At 41.6% G+C, this 23,603-nt stretch overlaps 1 protein-coding gene across 3 annotated transcripts in view; it reads left to right on the forward strand.

The window, feature by feature from the left end:
- myo18ab (myosin XVIIIA b) overlaps window positions 1-23,603 on the forward strand; it is a 156,078-nt gene that overhangs the window by 42,758 nt on the left and 89,717 nt on the right. For 2 of the 3 annotated variants that reach the window (XM_083984949.1, XM_083984951.1), the window contains exons 2-13: window positions 1,566-1,695; window positions 2,840-2,874; window positions 3,281-4,519; window positions 8,811-8,876; window positions 9,469-9,556; window positions 10,858-10,964; window positions 12,451-12,627; window positions 14,006-14,216; window positions 15,557-15,699; window positions 16,626-16,726; window positions 17,487-17,550; window positions 17,705-17,849. In XM_083984949.1, the coding sequence (XP_083841075.1) occupies window positions 1,659-1,695; window positions 2,840-2,874; window positions 3,281-4,519; window positions 8,811-8,876; window positions 9,469-9,556; window positions 10,858-10,964; window positions 12,451-12,627; window positions 14,006-14,216; window positions 15,557-15,699; window positions 16,626-16,726; window positions 17,487-17,550; window positions 17,705-17,849 (2,413 nt within the window). In that variant the 5' untranslated portion in view covers window positions 1,566-1,658. Of the gene's footprint in view, window positions 1-1,565; window positions 1,696-2,839; window positions 2,875-3,280; window positions 4,520-8,810; window positions 8,877-9,468; window positions 9,557-10,857; window positions 10,965-12,450; window positions 12,628-14,005; window positions 14,217-15,556; window positions 15,700-16,625; window positions 16,727-17,486; window positions 17,551-17,704; window positions 17,850-21,205; window positions 21,218-23,603 lie in introns of all 3 variants that reach the window. The other variant, XM_083984950.1, reaches the window with a different exon arrangement.

Here is a 23,603-nt window from a genome sequence, read left to right on the forward strand (position 1 = left end):
GTGTGCTAATTCAGTGACCACTGATAAAAACCCATTAACCTCCGGCCAGACCAGAGAGAGCAGGGGGCAGGAGGGGCAGGAGGGGCAGGAGGGGCAGGAAGGGTGGGGAGGCATTTCTATGCAGGATGTGTCAGGTGGCAGATTCTGTAAAGTCTGAATGGTTTTTCCATCAAACAGGCAGCGTGGATTCATTTCAGATGTCAGTTTTTTATCCAACATGACTCCAGTGAACTCTCCACCTTCACCTCTGCTCCAGGCTGCTGGTTCTGGTTCTGGTTCTGGAGGCTCAGACCTTTGGTGCTTTCTAATGAACCAGCCCGCATACAGTACACCCCAGTTTAAAGGTGTTCAGAAACGAAAATTGAATTTGATCCCATTATGGGTCTTAAAATGAGTGTAATAACTCATCTATCAGACGATGTAGCACAAACTTTGCGCAAAATTCTATTTTTGAGTAAATCCAGGCCAGGATATGCCTCATGTTGCTCACGATTCATCAGCCAATGATATCAGGGTTCCGTCATCCGTCGATCAAACGTCTGAGAAGAACCAGGAAGCTTTGACAGCGAGTAGTGGTTAGGGACTCGCCCACCACCACCGACACAAAACTCACACACACATCCAATCATATTCCTTCAAAACACTGTGCCCCTCCCGGTCCCGCCCCAAACATTGAATATCCCGGGATCCCTCACCCAGGACGGGCAGACGGTGCAATAGATGTTTTAAAAGTTGGTGCACACAGATGTATCATCATTTTACAGTTTTCTTTGAGTGTTTGTATGTGCAGGACTTTCTGTCTTTTGTGCACATGTAAACACGGCTGATGCACAACCTCCTCCAAATGAATCACAGAGATGTTTGACTCAGCTCGTTGATCTACAGCTTTCAGATTGCAGCAGGTTGAGATCAGCTTACAGAGATGCAGAGAGTGAATGATGGGTCAGTGTTTGTGTTTTTCACATCAACAGGTTAAAATGATCCTCAGCAGTATTTTTAGAGGCCGACGGTGGTCTGCTGCGTTGTTGACATTGTGTTGATGCTACAGAGTTGAGATCAGCTCAGTGGTGTGGTTTATTGTTTATTTATGATTCATGAGAATGTTTTTGTTGTTCGCTCTCAGGTTTTAGTGGGATAGGAAACTTGGATGCTGTCGGCTACTGTGTGGTCATTTCTACTGGACCTTCTCTTGATCCCCTCTTCATTGCTTTTCTGTTCACAGCTGCTTCTCTAACTATTAGAATAACATTGAAACATTTTTTTTCATAATTAAAGTCAAAAAGTGAAGCTTTTATACAGAGATTCAATGATAATTGTAATTGAACCAAACTTTAAGATACTAGATTTTTGATTTTCATTTAAAACAGTCACTTAAAATTAAAGAAAAGGTTGAAATATTTCACTCTGAATCTAGAATATATGAAATATTCACTTTTTGAATTTAATTATACAAACAATAAACTTCTTCATGATATTCTAATAGTTTGAAATGCACCTGTACATATGAAGAAAATGTTCCTCTGTTCACCTGTCCCTGTGTATTCTCACCACTCTTCCTCTCCTAGCTTCCCCCAAATCATCATCGTCCTCCTCCTCTTCCTCCTCCTCCTGCTGATCTCATCACATCAATCTCAGCCCATGACAGCTGATCGGCCATCATGGCATTCTCATCTCGCTTTTCCTTCTGGGAGAAAAAGGGAAGTCTCTCATTTGGACGTTTTCATACGGCACTGCATGGTTTTCACACTGGGTCGTAACACGTGTGGCCTGTGGTCTGTGTGTGTGTGTGTCACAATACGAGTGTGACAACTTTCACTCTCATGTGTGTTTATTACATTGATCACCGGAAGTGGAAAAGGCACGGGAAAATTAACAGACATGTTGCTTTCATGCATGAAAAATAACTTTAAAACGAGGAAGCAGTGTACCGAGAAAAGTAAGATTAATGTAACAATGAAAACAAAGGTCATGTAAACCAAAGACGGTCCTTATTTTAGCTCAAATTATGATGTATGATCTCTTTTACTATGATTTTAATGGTTTTCACATTTGAATTTCAAAGTTCAGCTTTTCCTAAACCTAAACAAACTCTGAGCGTTTGCCCATCAAAGGTCCGATCCTCCGGCCACTGGTGAGCTCAGATGGGTCATATCTGAGGATGAGGACTAATGACCTATATTCAGGTTATGTAGAGCACACAACACTTCATGTTGCTAGGTAACGCAACGGATGCTTTCGTCCTTGTCTGTACATTAAGTTCCAACAAGGACTGACTCATTGTTGAATCATACGCGTCGTAAAAGTGACGGGCTCTCTGGTCCGTCGTAAGCATGTTAGCCCTAAACCTTCAGCCATACCCAGCATGCACCTGTTGCTGAGGTCATGTTAATCTTAACCGCTGCCTCATAGTGACTTCATGCTTTTATTGCATTGTTGTGTGGTTTACAAACTGCTAGTGTTGGTCCAGGAGTGATTGTAGCCCACTTGAAGCTGAGATGACCTCAGTGTAAAATACAAATACTACTGTAATTGTCATTCAAAAGTGAAATTACTTTTTAACATACTCAAAAAAACAACTTTGTTTAACTCCTTCCTTCCACCTTCGATAGTGATCTCCTTGCTGTGACTTTTTACCACCAGTGCAGCGAGCGCATCATTTCTTAGACCTTGAAATAGTAGACAAAGTTAACAGAGGTTGAGTGCAAACATGTTTATATGCAAGACATGGCTCGTAGCAGAAACTTTGCATGTTTTGAGGCTTGCATGGTTGTGTGTTGGGCAACAGCTTTATATCGAATCAAGGGTTTGATCTGGTTTCCTTTTTCATATCAATGCCTTTAGATCAAAGACGAGAACAAGCCAGGCTCTGAAAGTGTAAGTAAATGTCATCCTTTATTAGAGGTTTCACTGGGGTTAATACTATATGTTCAGAGTCAGGGAAGAAAATATGTTCATAGAGTGGTTCTTACTGACTTTTGAGGATGGTCATTAATTTTGTCAAAGGAATCTTGAACAGTAAAAATCATCCATCACACCAGGCTTTACAGAATCTCTATTAAGACATGACTAAAACCTTCTTTGTCAGTCATTGAGGTTATCCATGAAATTGTGTTGCTTGTTCTTTTAGGAATATCTTCTGCAGTTAGTTGCACTTCTGTAGAAACTGACTTAAAGTTGTTTGTGACATTTGGAGTCAAACATTTATTGTTGTTGCTGAGATTAGATCGTTGCGTACATTATTTCCGTCCTTATACTCCCTCTCTTTCCTTTCTATGAGTAGCCAGAAAATGATGGACTGTCTAACCGGGCCAAGTCAGTACCAGCTCTAGACCCTGGCAGAGGGTTATTCCGGGCAAAGAGTCCCCCACCAGTTACACTTACGGGGTCATTAACCCGAGTCAGGAGTCCTTCTCCACCTAAATTCAGAACACCTGTTAAAGTGCCAGAGCCACCGTCAAAGTTGGAAGAACGATGTAAGAGTCCTGAAAGGCCGCACGCTTCTCTAAGCCCACAGCCAGATATGAAGAGTTCGCAAAAGCAGAATGGCATTATGGGCAAAAGCATGGTCAATGGTACTCCCACCAGTAACGCCAAACTTCCAGGTACCGGCACCAACCAGACGGATGCTACAGACGACCAGGGTACGACACATAAAAAAGTGGTTAAGGTGGTTCGTAGTGTTGTCAGGAAGGCCATACCCTCAGAAGAGGTGGAGACGCAACCAGCTGCACCAACACAACCAGCAGCCAAAACTCAGGAAGCAGCCAAACCTGCACCTGAACCAGTGAAAGCGGTTCCTGCACCGGCTGCAGTGTCCAAGCCCAAGGCCCCCACGATGCCGGGGTTCTTGTTTAAACACGACGTCATCAAAACAGAAGAAAAAGACGACATTTCACGAGGGTTGAAGAGCATGATGATCCGAGGCAGAACGCGAGAGCTCCGCCCACGAGTGCACAGGGAGGAGCGAGCAGAGAGAGCAGAGTTGGAGAAGACGAATGAGAAGATCGTAGAAAAGGTTGAGCAGCCAGAAACAAAGGAGGAGCCCAAAGAGGAAAAACCTGCCACCAAACCACAGGAAGTCCACCAGAAACTCACAAACTCCAGTTCAGTTTTACAGAGAGTCAAATCTCCTGTGGTTCCCGAACCGCCGACCAGCGTGGCTCCGACCCAACCGGCAGCTCCACCTTCTTCCAAGACATCTCATTCCAGACCTGCATCTCTCCCACAAGTTGTTGGCTTCATCCCAGCGCCAAAGCCCTCGCCCATGTCTCCACCTCCTGGTTTCGTACCAAAACCCAAACCAACGTCTGACGCAAAACCTACCCCTTCAAATCCACCTACTACCCCCGCCCCAGTTGCCCCAAAATCTTCCACCCCATCTCCTGCTTCACGTTTCATAACAACCCCTAAACCCCCTAAAGTGACAACGCCTGTGAGTCCTCCCCGTCCTACCCCCGGTCCTCTGTCTCCCCCTCCAGGACCCATTCGCATTCAACAACCTACTGTCAGTCAACAAGAGGTACGGTACAGCGTCCACACTTGGCATGTCTGGTCAACATTTGAGACATTGGTGTGGAAAGTGCATGGCCGTTTGAAATGCATGTTTGTAATAAAAGAGCACAGTGGTGTTTGTTTTGCGCACTCCACATATGTGTGTGGTGTGGCACGGCTCTAGGGTCACTTGATAGCCCTCGAAAGCAAAGTGTGGAACTAACATAAAATATTAATCGCCTGTCTTCTGGACAACAAGAGGAAAATGTAACTGAGGACCTGTCTGCAGCTTCCATCCATAATAAGGAAGGACTTCGATGGTTTTAGATTGCATGGGCCTTGTGTTGAAAGTTGATACCGCATGTCCAGTGATTAGAGGGAAGGTGTTTAGGCAATGCTTTGCAGGTACCTGATAAATTAAAGATTGGTCATTCAAAAATATAGATGAAGGTCAGATTAAGGTCTTGCTTTGAGATCGATCATAAAGATTAAGGTTTGGACCTTTGCTAAACTAGAGTTAGATAAGAGATCCAGACTGTCATGATGAAGTTCCTCAAAGGTTCTGGTAGCTGCTTGACTTTTGTCTTGGTCAAGGTCTATTCTCTCTCACACAACAAGCTGTAAAGAGGTGGCTCGAGTACCTTACTTACCTTTGGACAAACTACCTAAAAGACAAATAAATACAGTATAGTGTATCTGATGTACTTTGTCAGTTGTGCATGTTGCTTTGGTCTTTAGGGGAAAAGGTACAATTTTTTTCTATTTTTACAGCAAAAGTTACAGGAACTTGACAACGAGGCCGACGTGGTTCTAGTAGCACTTTGTAGCCTAGACCCATCTGTCTACTTCTAGACAAATACTACCTCTTACTTTGTTGTGTTTTGTCGGTGGGCTGTAGTAGATTGAAGACATTAACCTATTAGACAGATTAAACCTCTACAGGTCATTTGACAGATAGATGCCTGATGAGTACCAGTTGGACTTTGCTGGCTTGGTGTGTGTTTTTTTTTTGACTTGCTTGACTTGATTCAAAGCAGCTTGGATCTAACAAATATCTTTCACTTTAGCAGAAAATTGTATGACTGTGGAATTCATTGACTTTCTTGTGTGCATGTTGTGTAGCAGTTTCCTGAATTTACCTCGAACATGTTCCTTTTTAAAATCACTCAGACTGGTTGTGTTAACGTTGAAGGAGTTTCCCTTTAAGAAACATGAGTTAATCCAGTTGTGGCTTACATTGTGTTTTAATAGCTTGTAGTTTCTGTGTAGTTGTAGTTGTAGTTGTAGTCGTAGGCTTTGCTTCTTCTGTATCAGTGGGCTCAGTGTCGATGTGTCGCTTGCTGCCCTGACCTGTAGGAGGCGCCGCTCAGTCCCACTGAAGAGGCTCAGAAACGGCTCATGAGGATCTTCGGTGCTCCTGTAAATCCCCCGACTGTCCATCTGTCCATACTGTTGTCTTCTTCTCTCATCGTTTTTCATTTGTCTGTCGATGTTTCGCTAATTCATCACCTTGTCTAAAATGCTAGTTTTTAAGAGTAGGTTTGTTACCTTTAATTGTCGGTGCAAGCTATTTTTAGAACGGCGGAGCAGAGCCGTGAGCTGCTCAGAGCTACGCTACGGAGGCTAATGGGATGTCTTGGTTTCCCTCATCAAACTCATCAAATACACAATCCAACAACTCCAAAACGCTCTGGTGGACAAGTTGTGACCTGCACATTCACCACGCTATGAGATAATATCAGAACATTATCAGACAGAGATGTTACCAAGGTAAATTCATGCAAAACCACTGATGCACGTTCCTGTCGAGGGCAGTTTTTCGGCATTTGCCTCCAAAACAACTTTGATGAGGGAAACCAAGAAATCCCATTAGCCTCCCTAACGTAGCTCTGAGCAGCTCACGGCTCTGCTCCGCTGTTCTAAAAATAGCTTGCACCGACAATTAAAGGAAACACACCTACTGCTATGACTATAGGGATTATGGCAATGGGTCAATTTGCCAAAATGTTGAACTTTAACTTTAAGAGACAAAAGTGTTACCAGGATGTTCTCCCTTTCCCAATTGTCTACTTACTTATTACCATTTAACCTTCCTGTCAACTGTGACTGCTCTACAGATTTAGATTCCTTCCCTCTGACTGCTTTGGTGCATTCATTGGAAAAGTTGCTCAACATTTTCATCCAAAAAATCTGCCGATACTCAGTTTGACATTAATGTTTTATTTAAACCTAAAAGTTGATTAGTTACAGCTGTAAATCTGGCAGGTTAAAACAGCAGCTGTAGGCTACTAAACATGACACACCCCTGTTTTCAGAAGCTACTTGCTCTGAACGCTGAAGGGCTGAAAATGACAAGCTGCTGCTTGAATGTTTCAAACACTGAGGGGATTGAAAGCTCACGTCTGTGTTGGAGCCGTCTGGAACAAATGCTTTTCTATAGACGCACAATTGATCCAAACTTGACGTCTGACAGAGTGAATGTATTTACAGGTCAGTGGAGCATGGTGCTAAATGTTAATTGAATGTTTGTTTAGAGCTGTAATTGATCCACTTTCTCACAGAACTGTTTATCTTTGTATTGATTAAAGCAGGATTTGACCCAGTGGTCAGAAAACCAACAGGGCTTTTACTTTGAAAATCCAATGGCTGGTCTCAACTGTCACTTTAGGTTAAATAGGCTTCTTCAGATCAAACAGAAGGTTCATAGAGATTTTCTTCATCTTTAAAGTGTCTTACTAACCCCCACCCCCCTCCATCCCATCGTTATCTAAATCAAAGACATTTTCATTTCTCCATCATGTTGTGTTTTCATTCTTTACATTTCCTTCATTCAGATTTCCATGTTGACCTTGTCCTCTTCCCTCTCTCCACGCTTCACTCACCCTGCTCTCGCTGGCTGCTGTCGTTGTGTCTCTGTTGCTGCTTTGTGGTTAAGCTGGAGCCGCCAGTCAGTGTGTCGTCCTCTGTCCAAGCCCCTGTGGCCCCTGTGGCCCCTGTGGCCCCGCAGCCCCAGGGCCTCGTCCAGCAGGTACAGCTGTCCTTCCTCCGGAGAAGGCTGGAGTATACTCATGTGGCTTGTCGGAGTTTAAAACCCCAAATCCTTCTAACTTTCCCTCCTTTTTTCCCTCATTCCCCTGATGTGCAGTGTTTAACTCCGACAGATTTACAGATTTCTTATTTTCAGCCTTAGAAATTTGCTTTTAGTTTTATTATAATCTGTTTTGAGGAGGCTGAAATCTTCGTCTCGTGGTCTCTTTTTCCTGATTGCAATGGACATTTTAAGGAGAAACATTTTCATTTAATTTTAATACTTTATTTCCATTGAAAGCAGCTTCATGTTCAAGATGGTCTGACTGTTACTTCTCTCAGCCTCAGGGGACGTCAATCCTAGTTTAATTCCTGTTAATCCAGTAGAGAGATAACAGCCTTAGCCTCGTTGAGGAAGAGGAAAATATTTTCTAATTCAAGACGTACACTCTGAGTTGTTATTTGACCAAAGTGGTGGAGAGACTGCACATCAAGTCCCGATAGGGCTGGGCAGTTGATTGAAAAATAATCAAAACTGGTCATTAATCGTAATTGAGGTAAAACTTTCGGTAACACTTTACAATAAGGGTCCCTTAATTAACGTTAGTTAGTACCTTATTAAGCATTAATTAACTGTTTACAGATATATTAACAATCATTATTATGTATTGCTTAGGATTAGGAAACACATTAATTAATGTAGCCTATTAATAAGCAGTTAATTAATGTTTACTACTCAAAGTTAGTTAATAAATTATTAAGTAATAATAAAAGTTGAATAATGTAATTAGTTATCATTATGTATGCATTACTCAGCATTAATTAACACATTAGTTTATATATTAATACTTAATAATGTACTAACTAATGTTAATTAAGGGACCCTTATTATAAAGTGTTACCAAACTTTCAATTCATTTTTTTTTTTTTGACAACTGAGTTTAAAAATATCCTGAACTTCAGTTTGTGCTGGAAACCCCGAGGTGGCGCTAAGCCCCTGAAGGCAACATGAGGTTCCTGATGATGCGATGGTGTCCATGTTTGTTTTCGTGACACGCGGCGCTGAGAGCGAATAACCTGCACGTGTGTGAAGCTGTTTTTTTAATGAATGGAGAGTCGAGCTGCGATGCAGAGCGGCGACTGTGTGAGTGAGTGAGTGTCGTGTGGCGTTCGAGTGCCTCCAGTGAATCTGTGTTCGTAACGATGGAGTCCAAACCGCACTGTTCATCTCTCTGTGTGTGCGTGTGTAACTCATATATAACTGTAACCTTTGACCTCCTCATGCTGACCAGGGATCAGTGGACGAGGACCCCGTGGCCGTCCTCCAGGCGTCTCACGCTGCAGCTAAGCAGCCTCAGGTCTGACTGTCCCTCTCCACCAGCTCGTCCTCGTTCACCTGCACCGTGGAGTGTTGTGCTGTGCTGTGACCCCCCCCCCCCCCCCCCTCTTCTTTCCTACACACTTTTTGCTTGTAAACTTCAGTTTGTCTTGTTTTGTTTTATTCCCCCTTCATTTTTAAAAAGTCATAAATAGTTATGACTTGTTTTTTCTTTGGGTTTTGATCCAAAAATATCTGATTTCTTTTGTGTTTGTTTGCTTGTTTTTGATTATTTCAGTGTGATTCCAGTTTTATCGTGGTCACCAGGTTGTTGTTAAACCCTCACACACACACACACACTGAGTGTTTCTGGTTTGAAGTTTTCTCTCACACACACACAAGAACACACACACACATCACCCTGAAAGGAGCATGCAGTGCTCAGACGACAGTGAGACCGTTGAGTCTGCTGTCGGCCGCTGCATGGTCTTCATCTCGATGAAGCATGTTGTGTTTGGTGGTCTCTCTCTCTCTCTCTCTCTCACACACACACACACACACAGACTCAGACTTGGTCTCTCCACCTCCTCACTCTCCACCTCCTCCTCTTCCTCTCCCTGTCCGTCCCCCAGGTGAAGACAGAGGAGCAGATTGCAGCCGAGCAGGCCTGGTATGGATCAGAGAAGGTCTGGCTCGTCCACAAAGACGGATTCTCCCTGGGTGAGACACCGGCACTTCACTTCGTTTCATTTATTACAGTATGAAGTCCTCTTCATCTGACTGTACCATATTGAACACAAAACCATCACTATACACACTGACTGCATCCTGACTCTCCTACAATAGAGGTCAACACGTATGAACGTTACAGCCACATCTCAGAGACTCAGCTAACTGACTTATTTTTTTGTCAGTCTCCTCTCACTGTTTAGAAAATGTTTCCTGGTTTCCAAACCAACGTGTTTTAAAATTAGAATAACTTCCTGGACAGAGTTTCCTCATGTAAATGCACCTGTTTGTTTCCAGCCTGTACATCCCTCTGTCATTCTGGATCAGTTTCATTGTTGTTCTCCTTTTTGTTCCTGTTTCTTGTTTGCTTTGTCTCTTTCTTACACACATCATGTTTATATAATATACTTTATACAGTATAATACATTGCTGCTGTTTGTTTTGTCTCTTTCTAACACACACACACACACACACACACACACACACACACACACACACACACACACACACACACACACACATAAACACAGCCCCACACATATATATATAGATATATATAGTATATATATACACTAACTATATATAATATATATTACATTGCTGCTGTTTGTTTTGTCTCTCTCTTATACACATACAGTATATAACATATATTTTCAGCATATTATTTATTTAATATCATAACATCTATCAGAAACACTAATGTTTTGATAAACTGCATATTTCTTAATGATAACTTTAAATAAAAAGGTTGATGCCTGCTGTGTATTGTAGTCAGTGATAATGACAATAGTTCAATACAATAGTATTACAATAGTAAAAGTTGAAAAAGAAAAGAAAAAAGAGCACAGATACTGAAAGATAAAGAAGATCATGAAATGAGTGATGGAAAGGGCTATTTTGTGAGCATTAACAGCTGTTCACGTATTTATTTATTTTTAATTAATGGTTTCTTTGATGGGGACAGAGCTATATACAACATCAGTCAGATTCAATTCATGGAGAGTGGGGACCCGGTTCTCTTTATTGTGATAAGAATAAAGAGAGCGTGACATCCAGGCCGTCCTGGACCAGGACGAACCAGGACCTGGATTATCTCCGTGACCTGACGTTCTCCACGGCAACAGGGTCGGGTCATCAATCCGTTCCTGTCACAGTTTGAGAGATATCTAACATTTCATAGCAGCAGGGGTCCAGGAGCATTAAGACTGGACGAGGTTCTGTCAGCGGGAGGTCAAAGGTCGTATCTGTGAGGCTGCGGTTGCTACAGTAACGGGGGTTGTTTCTCCACACAGCCACCGTGGTGAAGACGGAGGCCGGCGCTCTGCCAGAGGGCAAAGTCAAGATCAAACTGGAGCACGATGGGACGGTGCTGGACGTGGACGAGGACGACATAGAGAAGGTGAGTGGGAGGTGGTGATGATCCAGCTGTTCTGCTTCTGCACACTGCACGCTCACCTCATCAGCTGTCAGGTAGAATCTGGTGATACAGCCATCAGGCCTGACACTCAGAGGCTGGGAGACAGCAGACAGCAGGCTCTTTTAGATTATGGGGTGTCTTTATCTTAATTTATATTGTAGGTACGTCTTTAATTCTTTAGATAGATCTGTTTATTTTTTATCCTCTGTTGTTACAATGAATGAATGATTGAGTACGCAGCTGCTGTAACAATAAAAAATTGCAATTTCCTGTGAAGGATCATTAAAGTATCTATCTATCTATTTCTAGCAAAAGCACTATTTAATTATCACCGGGAAATATTCCACCATTCTTCGAATATTCGACTCGACCCTGTCATTTGAAATGTGAAGCCAGCTGAGAGCAGACTCTCCTCTTCAATGATGCCCTGATTACAAGATAAAAAAAAACACACAATTATAAACAAATTACACAATATAATCATGAAATTGGCAAGACCGAATCAATAAAACAAAAAAAGAAAAAGAAAACGGAGGATATTGTAACAGTACCGCTCCTTGTAGAGTTTGCGATGCGCCTCACACAGGACTTTCTGAGGCTGTAGGAGTCTCTCCATGTTTCTCCTTCTTCTGCAACAGTAAAAAGGAAACATTCACAATTTATTCAGACGAGACAGTAGAGTCAAACTATTGTTTTGTTGTTTTCATTTTTATTGAATGATTATTCAAATATTCGAAAAAACGTTGCCCATCTCTAAAAGTGTGATGTCTAGACGACTGGGTCAGAGCATTAACACTGCGGTGGTCAGGATCTATCAACAGTTGGTCCATGGAGCCAGGATGGGAGAGGGGAGGAAATAAGACTAATGGTGTTTCTTGAATATCTGAGATTAATGCTCATTTTTATAAAATGAAAATATCTTAAAAAAGAAAAAAGTAAGTAGTCAGACAAACTTTCTTATTGTATCATTTTTAAATTATGTATTACACTCAAATTATGTAGCACAGTATTTAACCTATGTTTAGGTTGCTCCCTTTGCACTTGTAGCATATATTCTATTGTTTTAGACATTGTAGGATATATTTTATCATATACTTCCTCTTTGTATCCTATTTATCTTCCTTGCACTTTTCCCTTTCGAGCATCCTGGCAGAAGAATTTCCTTCGGGATGAATAAAGATCTATCTATCTATCTATCTATCTATCTATCTATCTATCTATCTATCTATCTATCTATCTATCTATCTATCTATCTATCTATCTATCTATCTATCTATCTATCTATCTATCTATCTATCTATCTATCTATCTATCTATCTATCTATCTATCTATCTATCTATCTATCTATCTATCTATCCTTCCTCTGGGTCATTTCCCAGCATCCCCAGCGCTCACACTCACTTCAGTTCACAATAACAGACAGGTCAAAGGTCAGCCACCTCTCTCTCTCTCTCTCTCCGTGTGCAGGCCAACCCTCCCTCGTACGACCGCTCCGAGGACTTGGCCTCGCTGCTCTACCTGAACGAGTCCAGCGTGATGAACTGTCTGCGGCAGCGCTACGGAGGAAACCTCAACCACACCTACGCCGGACCCAACATGGTGGTCATCAACCCGCTCAGCACGCCCTCCATGTACTCTGAGAAGGTGACACACACACACACACACACACACACACACACACACACACACACACACACACACACACACACACACACACACACACACACACACACACACACACACACACAGAGCTCACATGAGTTATACACACAGTCTGACGTTTGTGTTTCGGCTGCACAAGACAAGAAAAGGGACTGATGTTATAGACGTCTATAAATAGAAGTATTTATTGGCGTTCATATGTACAGTATTTACACATATCTTTTAGTTTACATCAGATTTTTCTTTCTGCTACATATGAAAAAACAAAGTTATTCATGAAATGTATAAACTGAACAGTCACAGTTTGGCAAACAACTTAGGCTCACTGGACTGTTTCTGCCATTCTTCTAAATACACTTGGACTGTTCTGAGATAGCTTTTTAAGTATTTGCTTACAGGGCCACATCTTGTTGTGAAAATGTCCATCTTAAGATGAAGGTGTGCTGTTATCTTCTCCATCACATTTACCTTTCACTCTCTCCTGCCACTGGGGTATACAGTAGTAGGAGGGAGCGGTTTTAACCACAAGACAGTTATCTGTTAATAATAGGACATGTAATAGATACAGCTTCCTTTTTTCCCATCTTCCCTTAGGGAGTGCTCCTATAATATAAAATTGTGAGGTCAGAGGTAAATCAATGTTTAATATAGAGAATCATTCTTTCTGAATCCGTTCCCAATAGTTTTTCAACTTTGGACAGTCCCAAATTTGTTATGGAGGGAGTTCTAAAATAAATCACTTCTACTTTCCTCACCTGACTTTCTAAAGCCTCATGGGCAGAAAGACTTGTGACTAAAATATGTTTCTACTCCAAAAGAAAGACAGAACAGCCCTTTAATATCACTTCTGATGACACTAAAAATATAAAAAATGTAGTTAGAGAACACAGAGAAATAAAAAAAATCCCCTGTAAAGACACATGGCTGTGGTTTTAGAGAGAGAGAGGTGCTGCTTCAGCCTCTTGTGGTTAAACTGAGTATTACAACAACAAACCTCCTGACACAGAAAAAGGTTTAGGTATGGAAATAATAATAATAAAAAAAAACTTTATGCAGTCTGAGAATGAGATTTTTTATTTATTCTTTCAGTTTTTCATCATAATTTTATCTTTTATTAATGACGTACTGGAACAAAAACATCTGACCTGGCAGATATTTTGGAAATGATGCTGAAAAAAACAAAAAAATCAAAAAGATAAAAGTGGACTTGTCTCTCTGGGCTTCCGTAGAAACATGATCTCTATATAAACATGTGTTTAAACCTTGATGTGTGTGTTTCCTGTTTCACTAATCTATCACCTCTCTCTGTTTCTGTCTCCTCTTCCTCTTCCTCTTCCTCCTCCTCTTCCTCCTCCATCAGGTGATGCACATGTTCAAAGGTTGCCGGCGCGAGGACTCGGCCCCTCACATCTACTCGGTGGCCCAGTCCGCGTACCGCAACCTGCTGACCACGCGGCAGGACCAGTCCATCGTGCTGCTGGGGAAGTCCGGCAGCGGCAAGACCACCAACTGTCAGCACCTGCTGCAGTACCTGGTCTCCATCGCCGGCAGCACGGGCAAGATCTTCTCTGGTAAAACACCCATGGTCTGAAGCTCAATGTGAACATCATAACCCGTCAAGAGTCAAACAGATGTGGACATAAAGACGAGACAACATCTGTCCACAGTTTAATGGCTGCTGCAGGAGGAAATACTAAACTGATTCACAGTGTAGTTTATAGGCACAGCACACACACACACACACACAGTCCTGGACATGACAGGTGGCAGCACTTTTTTTTGCTATCGCAGATTTGAATTTTATATTTAGGAAAAACTCTCAGGGTCTCATCAGAAACAGACAAACAAAGATCTAAAGGTTTATAAAGAAGAACGGAAACTGAAAGCTAAAAAACATCTCAACTAAAGATGATCACTGCACGCAAAAATATATATATATTTTTATCAAGTTTTTATTATTTCATTTTCCCTTTTTTTCCCTTTTACAATATACCCACATTAAATCATATACACAGCCACATTATTCACATACATATACAACCGTACATCTTGTATATACATAAAAAAAAATATATATATATAGTAAATATACAAGATTCAATTCACAAATCCTAATTCGTCATCCCGAGGCGACTTTTTATTTTTTATTTTAGTGAGATTCACATTAGGAGCCTGAAGGACACTGTTTTCCATCGTTAGTGATGGATTTGAAGTTTGTTGCCAACAAGTTTATAAAGAAGTTTCGGTAACACTTAATGACAACGTTATGACATTGACATAATGTTTATGACATGTTCATGACTGTGTCATGTCAGTCTTATGACGATACCTTCAAGTAAAGTGTTACCGAAGTTTCTCATCAGCCTACAGGTCACTCTAATGAACAATGAACATTCATTCATATATTGTTTATGTTTCTATGCACATTTGATATTACATCTTTATATATTTTAATGCTTTTACGCTTTATTTATGTGAATATCTGCTGCCAAACTGAATTAATTTGTGTATTTTAATGCAGTAACAATAAGTAACTCTTAGCATTAGGTCAAAGTTGAAGATGAAACTGATAATTTCATTTAATTTTTTTTTTTTTTTTTGTTATTTTTCCCAAATTATGAAAATACGACTCAGGTTAAAATAAACAGGAGCAGTTCTTTCATTCATTATATCAGTGTGTGTGTGTGTGTGTGTGTGTGTGAACCAGTGTCCAGGCTGCAGAGACACGTCTCCCACGGTAACACGTCCTGCATCCCACCATCTGCTGTAGAGCCGGTGTTCCTGTCAGCTTGGCTTCAGTTTATGATCAGTACGGTGTATAATTAGCTGCAGCAGGCTCACTGCCACCACGTGTGTGTGTTTGTGTGTTTGTGTCCTGAAATGTGCTTTTGTTTGTGTGTTTGTGTCACAGCTGAGAAGTGGCAGGCCGTCTACACCATCCTGGAAGCGTTTGGCAACAGCTCCACGGCCATGAACACCAACGCCAGCCACTTCTCCCATGTGGTGTCGCTCGACTTCGACCAGGCCGGGCAGGTGGCCTCCGCCTCCATCCAGGTGACACTCACACACACACACACACACACACACACACACACACACACACACACACACACACACACACACACACACACACACACACACACACACACACACACACACACCTACTCAGGATTAGGGTTGGGTACCGAAACCCAGTATGAGTATGGAACTGGTTCCGACGTAAACGGTAGTAACCAGTAGGCTAAAAGAGGAGCGTAACCAAAACAGCGGAAAAGCAAGTGGACTTGCACAGTTCCCTACTGTCTTTCTGTGTAAATATCTTATGTTACAACATGAAAACCTGTGGCTTATTGATTGAAGTTTATTTTGAATATATATATATAAAAAAAGACAATAAGACAAAACATTTAACATGAGATATAGAAATTCATATTCAAAAAGGAGTGAGAAGAAGTAAAACTTATAGACTCCCACCCCCTCTCCTTAAAAATGAATACTACTTAAACCTATCTATCGTTACAAAATATATATTCAAGTGCGGCCTATATATATGTACAAAATTTATTTTCTTTTATTACGGGTATTTTTTATATTTGTCTCTATTTTGATATTTAAGGTGTTACCACAATGATTACTACACTTAAAGTTTTAAGATGGATCTCCTCATTAATCTCCATTATTATATTTTTCGACACAGTATTGTTGTATCTGATATTATGTAAATTGTGTGACTTTTATTTAATAATAGTTTCTTTTTATGTTGTATTTATAATGTTGTTTTCAATTTGGCTCTGGAAAAAAAAAGGCATTGTTTTTTTTTTGACCAAGTGTGTGCATTTTTAGGTTTTTAAGTACCGGTTCAAGTACCGTTTAGGCACCGGAACCGTTTAAAAAATAACCGGTATCGGAAAAAACCCAACTGATACCCAACCCTACTCAGGATATGCCCTGACTGTCTGTCCCTGTCTTGTCCTGCTCAGACGATGCTGCTGGACAAACTGAGGGTGAGCAGACGACCTGAAGGAGAATCAACCTTCAACATCTTCTACTACATGATGGCCGGAGCCGACAGCACCCTGAGGTGACAGCAAGTCCACAAGCAACTTTTCATTATTATTATCTTAATTTAGATGATGTGTGATAAAGCAGGAGCTGTTTTTTTTGTGAATTGTCTCCAATGCCAGTAAAATAGGTAAAACAGTTCAAAGTATTATTTTGAAGTGTTGATCCATGAGTAGATATAAAAACCATCTCAGTGTAGCTTTCCATCTCCTCTCTCAGCTTCACTCTGGAGCTCTAGTAGCAACAGGTCGCTGTCAGCCAATCAGAACAGAGGAGGAGGCTCTGAGTCTCTCTTCTGACTGTTTTTCTGAGTGATCCAATAAAAAATAGAGCAGATTTCAGAATAAAACACTCAGAGAAACCAAATCCTGCAAGTTGTTGTTAGATGTTTGGTCCAGGTGGTGAGGGGGCGGGGCTTTGTTGTGGCATCACAAAGTAACAGGAAGTCCTGACAGCTGGTTTTAAGGCTCAGTTTCTGAATACAGGCTGTGTGCATTTCTCTGTGGACTGAGGTTTTGATACTTTCACAGTATTAATATAGAACCTAGAGCTGCTTTATAATCACACTACACATGGACATCTACCTTTATACTGTATGGAGCTTTAACACAAACATCTACCTTTATACTGTATGGAGCTTTAATACAAACATCTACCTTTATACTGTATGGAGCTTTAATACAAACATCTACCTTTATACTGTATGGAGCTTTAATACAAACATCTACCTTTATCCTGTATGGAGCTTTAATACAAACTCTCTTCTCTCTCTCTTCCAGAACTGAGCTGCACTTTAACCACTTGGCTGAAAACAGCGCCTTTGGGATCGTTCCACAGTCGAAGGTGAACACAGCTGATCTGAAACAAACCAGTTATAAAGTCCACTGATGTAACAGCTGATATTGATCCAATCAGGTTGCATCGACTTGATAAATTATTGTATATGTGTTTATTGATAAATGAACATGTTTGAAGTAGCTGTTGTGACCCTCTGCAGCCTGAGGACAAGCAGCGAGCGGCGCAGCAGTTCACCAAGCTGCAGGCGGCCATGAAGGTGCTGGGCATCTCCAGCGAGGAGCAGAAGGCCCTGTGGCTCATCCTGGGCTCCATCTACCACCTGGGGGCCGCAGGAGCCACGAAAGGTAGGAAACTCCTGACTGACTGACTGACTGACTGACTGACTGACTGACTGTGAACACGTAACTTCAGGAATTCATGACGTGTTTTTACTATTCATGGGTTGCAGTGACGTCACGTCGAAGGGACCACCGCCATATTTGTGTCCGATTTGACAGTTCTCCTCATATGACAGCATCAAACCACAGGATGGAAATGACCGTTTCTTGACAAAATGACAGGGTTTCATACATCCTGTCTGGGTTTATATCTCTATAACAACAGACTAACTCTATATTATCCCACTTATTACACAGTTTATGAATTAATTAATTAATTTGAGACGTAATGTTGATCAAAGTCCTTAGTCCGGTCACTTCTCCGCTGTTTGCTCCTCATCCTCCTCTCGGTCGACTCGTGTGCAGTTGTTTTCAACGAGCTTTTGATAATCAATCAGTAGATTGATGAATTATCATAAATGTTACGATGTGCGCATTTATGTCGTCCTGTCTGTCATAAGAGATTACGATACGGCACTAGTGTCACGGACTCGCGGTGGCACAGACACAGCTGGTCACAGCTGTGACACTGCACTGGCCCGTCCGCTCTGTCCGCTCTGATCGCAGGTTTGGTTTCCAGCAGCGGTGAGGGAGGCAGAGAGCCTCCACTCTCCCTCTAAGCTACAAGTCATTTCTCTAACATCACAATTAGTCTGAAGCTGGTAAAATGAAACACAAGGTAAAAATCCTTGATAGTTCTTCTGCCCTGCTCCGCTGATCAGAGCGGCGTCCCTAGCAACGGCCCGTTTTACTTAGCAACGGTCTGTTATACAGAAATAAAAGACCCTAAATGCAGAATCAGTGAGGAATTAATAAGAAAGTAATCAAAATGCAGAATTCAATATATCCATGTTATAAAAAAAAAAAGTGAATCCTCTCTTTTTGTGAGGCTTGTCACAGCCCATGCTGCGACTGATAGACTACCTGCAGTCAACTATTTATTCCGCCTATAACTTTACGTCTTTTGGGATGGAATAAAACTGCAGTCCGGGGTTTTTTGGCGACTGCTATCACAGTCAACAGCACAATATAATCCTGGCATCTTTCAAATAACGTCAATTTTCGGTCTCTTGCTGATTTCCTCCTACTACTCCACTTGTTCTGGTAACGTGACGCTGTGATCTGTGCCCAGATTTCCCTGATTCGGACACAAATATGGCGGCGCAGAAACACAGTGACGTCATGTGAATCTAATGAATACAGGTTGTTACACGATGAGAATATAGATGTCAGACATTTCTACAGTAGCTGTCTGTTCCCTTGTAGGAGCTCTGTTTCCCAGATCAGAATGAGATGGAGACAAATATTCCCAAAAGGGAGCAAAAAGGAAAAAGTTATACAGAAATACTGAGAGAGGAAAGTCGAGCTGTGAAAGTTCTGTCTGTGAGAAAACCAACATCCCAGAGAGTTCATCTCCTGAACCAGTTCCTGTTCAGTGTAACGTAACGGCCGTGATGTCAGTCAACGCATCACATCATGTGGTGTTTTGAATTGAAACCAAATGCACTGTAACCTCTGTTGACTTTATTCTCCTGTGAGGTTTTAAATGAAATTAACAGCAGACATTAGAGCTCGCTTCACCACTCATTAGGCCCGTCTGGAAAATATGCCGCTGTGCAGATGAGAAGCTTACAGTAAATCTCTTAAAAAATATCATTTAATGGGACGATGCATTTGCTGTTGTCCCACAGTGAGATGTTCAATCAGCCTTTAAAACAGCAATAAAACACACAATGTGTAAAGATTCAAACATTAAGTGTCAAAGCTGTAGAGGAGTTAGTGAAGAAACAGTGTTTTGTTATTTTTTCAGACATGACATTAAATACACAGGACCAGTGAGTCTCTGTGTTGTAGATTGAAACAAAGGATGTTACAGAACTTTAAAGCTCTTATTGTGAAAGGTGTCCAGACACAGGAAGTTTTTCTAAGATAAATAGTATTATAAATAAAAATAAATAGATTTTCAGTCCATTACACAGCAGGAGACACAATAAAATAAACTTCCACACATGTTGATAGACATGGAAAACATTTTAAAAACAGACTTGAAGTGAAGATTAAAGTTCAGTGTCTCAATCAGAAAGACAGAGACGGTCCGGTCCAGCTCCAGTGAGACTGTCCAGTAGAACAAACATGGCTCTGACCCAGTGACTCAGTCATTAACTCCACCGCAAATACAACTTGGCACATTTTCAACTTGGATATATTCTACTCAGTCCATCACGTCTCTGTCCCGCCGACCGTCCCCTCATGTCCCTCACCTCATTACTCCAACATTAATGACAACACCCCCCCCCCCCGGCTCAGGTGACTGGAAACCGTGCAGGATTGAATGCAAATCTGTTTCACACAGGTAAAAAAAAAAAAATAAATAAAACCAATCAGACTGGAGTTGTGTTTCTCCAAACGTCCACCAGGTGTCAGACTTGACCTGTGAATGTTCTCACTGAGGAAACAGCAGCAGCGTTGGGTGATGTTTTCACCTAAAAGCTTCTTCCTCATCACTTAGGTTTACAGTAAGAAAAGAGAGTAAAGATACGGGTTCAATTCAATTCAATTCAAAAAACTTTATTGTCTATCGCAAGAACAGAAAATTGTCATTAGTTTGTGCTCCAAAATAGTTACACATACAAACACCATGTAAAAACTCACATTAAAATCAGGTTAATATAAATATTTAAAAGATAAAACAGAATAAAAATGGACAATATTTAAGACTGAACAGCAACAAAGCACGGGAGTTGATTGAGAAAAAGAAAATGGGAACAGACAGTAACTCCAATGTGTTTAGTGTTTATATTTGTTTTTTTTATTTCCCTGTATCAACTTTGGTTTTACATCTGTGTTAATAAATAAATACAATTTAAAAAAACAGAATAAAAAGAATACAATACCCCACACACATAAACAGTATAGGAACAAAGGAAAGGAAAGGTGTATTAACATATACTGCCCCTAATATTTATAAATCTATAGATCAATAACAATATTGTGATCTTCAGTATTATTGATTATCATCCCAACTCTACTTATTCCCTTGAGTCTTTTCCTTGACCCCCCCCCCCCCCCCCCCCCCCCTCCTCTGTAGCTTTAACATTTACATCCACTAATACAAACCGGGGTCTTGTTGTTTCATGTGTAACTCTCTCTCTCTCTCAGAGCATGATGGTGATGATGATGATGATGATGATGTTTAATACTAATGTTTATGTATTTATACCTGTGAAGTGATGGATTCATGACCTGTTCTCTCTAACCCCCCCTCCCTTCTCCCCTCTCTCTCTCTACTTGCATGTTTGCATGCCGCGTCCTATCAAACGCAGACGGAGATGAAGGTAAATGGGAAAAAAAAGAGCTCACGAGTTGTTGACTGTGTTTCATTTAGAAAACTTTCCTTCAGAGCCGTTTCTTGTTTGTGTTTTCTGTCTTAATGCCTTTATCATTCCTCCCAGGCCTTAAGTCATTAGCGTTTTGTATTGTTTCTCCCCCTCCTCCTCCTCCTCCTCCTCTCCTCACCTCCTCCCTTGTGTTTGCCTGTTGCCTTCAGACACTTACCCCCCTCCCTCCCCTCCCTCTTCGTCTCACCCTCCTCTGTTTTCCTCGTCAGATGAAAATCTGAGGGATCAGAACTTCTCTGTCCCTTTAAACTCCTTCTCTCTGATGGCGCCCACGTTCAGCTCCCCAGCCGCCGCCGCCGCCGCCGCAAAGTGACGCTTGTTCATTTTCTCTTCTCTAGTTAGCGTTTGGACTTTTCCAACACAGAACTTGTATTTCCCACCCAACCCCCACTCGTCTCCCCTCATCTGCTCACTAAGTTCCCGCCTGGCAGGGGCTCCTCCTGTTGATTCCCTGGCTCTGTGTCTCAGCTCTTTGATTTGCTGGCTGCACACGCTGTCATGTTGCCACGGTTTCGGTCGAACACACGGGCTTTGAATTGCCTCCAGACCAAATGGAGATGCCCCCCCCCCCCCCCCCCCCATCGTGCAGACATTCATGGGGATCTGATCAGCGGTAGCGATCGGCTCGCGTCCCGTTGTTTTCAGTGACGTGTTTTGCTCCACATCGGTTCAGCTCTTTAAAACACCGACATACTAACGTGTTTGAAGGAGGCAGCCGCTCCTTCATGTGTGAGTCGCTGTTAAACCTCGGTGAGTCTAAGCGGCTCTAATCGAGGCCTGATCGATAAATCCTCTGATCTGAGTCTCAGTCTCAGTGATAAGAACCGATGTCGAGACTTTTTCGTGGCTTCAAACTTTTTGCAGGTGAACTACAAACTGTCTGGTTTCATTTAGAAATGCTCTCCACTGGAGATATTATCTTTAAACTTTTATTTATTTTATTTTTATGTATTTTATTGTTATTTTCGAAGGAACACTGTCCAATCACTTGCAAAAAACATTATTGTAAGGGAAACAACCTTTCGGTCCTCAGGACCTTTTTCAAACTTTTTCTGCTGGAAAAAGGTCCTAAAGTGTGCGGGAGACCCTTCTTTACTTGTTGACTCTAATCCCATGCTCCAACCAAGGGGGCAGTTGTCGGTCTGAGAAGTGAAGCTCACTTCCGCGTTCAAAAAACTGCAATCCCCTGGGCTGTCGCTGGGGGCTGGCTCCAGAAGGGAGCAACTCCAATTGAGCCCCATGTTAAAATAGCCGATTTTACAGCTTAAAAAAACATATTTACAGCCTGGTACATTTTATTTTTTTTTGTCTCAACCGATAGTTTCTACCCCCACACACACTCTGAGGGGGGTGAATTTTTTTTAACTCTACCGTTTTACTATTATTAGGGTTAAAGTTCGGGCCAATTAGGGCGCAGAACCGTTGAGTGACAGGTCCGGCGACCGCTGCTACGAGGCCAGTGGGCGGGCTCTCGGCCGGCCAACGGCCGCACCGCTCCAAATATGGCAAGTAGAATCCAACATGGCGCGGTTCAAACCCCCGTAGAGCGGCACAAAACAGACTCCCCCAAACCAATGGGTGACGTCACGGGTGCTACGTCCATTCTTTTTACAGTCTATGGCTCCAACGCACCTGTCTTTTTAAGATTTTTTAGGTGTGCACCAGCCTCCATACATTGTTATTTTCCAAAAATTTACTGCAGAGCTGCACTGAGACCATTTTGAATATTAATTTAAGTTATTCATTGTTTAACAGTAAAAGGTTGAGCGTTTGAGAGATTGTTGCGTGTTGTTAGTTGTAATTTCCTAATATCAGTGTTGGCCTGAAAAATCTTGCATCAGTTCGGTCGTAGTTGTAAGAAACAGATTAGATGCTCAAAAATAAAGCAGACAGGGGAAAAAAAGAGTAATTGCGACTTTGAATGGCGAAGAAATAGCATCTATTTGGAAAACAGGAGGGGGCCGAGAGCTGAGCCTTGAGGGACACCAGAGTTCAACTGGGCCGTTAGGAACATTAGAAAGATGTGAGTGAATGTAGTAAACTAAAAACCTTTGATTCTTATTAGGGGATGTGACAGAACAAGACTCAAAGTCACTGAGGTCAGATGTTTCATATGAACATGAATTGATTTTAATCACTGTACTGAAGCCTAACGATTGGCCCATTAGATACCTGCGCGCATAAACGTTATATACGTACGTTTTTTCATTATCATTTAATTATTCCTTATTTTCTCGTCTTTCTTCATGGGTGAAGTTTTCATATCTTCGTACATCCCATTGTTCATACTATTTTTGAATGATATGTTCGTGCAAAATAAATA

This window comes from Trachurus trachurus, assembly GCF_905171665.1.
Source record: "Trachurus trachurus genome assembly, chromosome: 13".
In the NCBI taxonomy this organism is placed as follows: domain Eukaryota; kingdom Metazoa; phylum Chordata; class Actinopteri; order Carangiformes; family Carangidae; genus Trachurus; species Trachurus trachurus.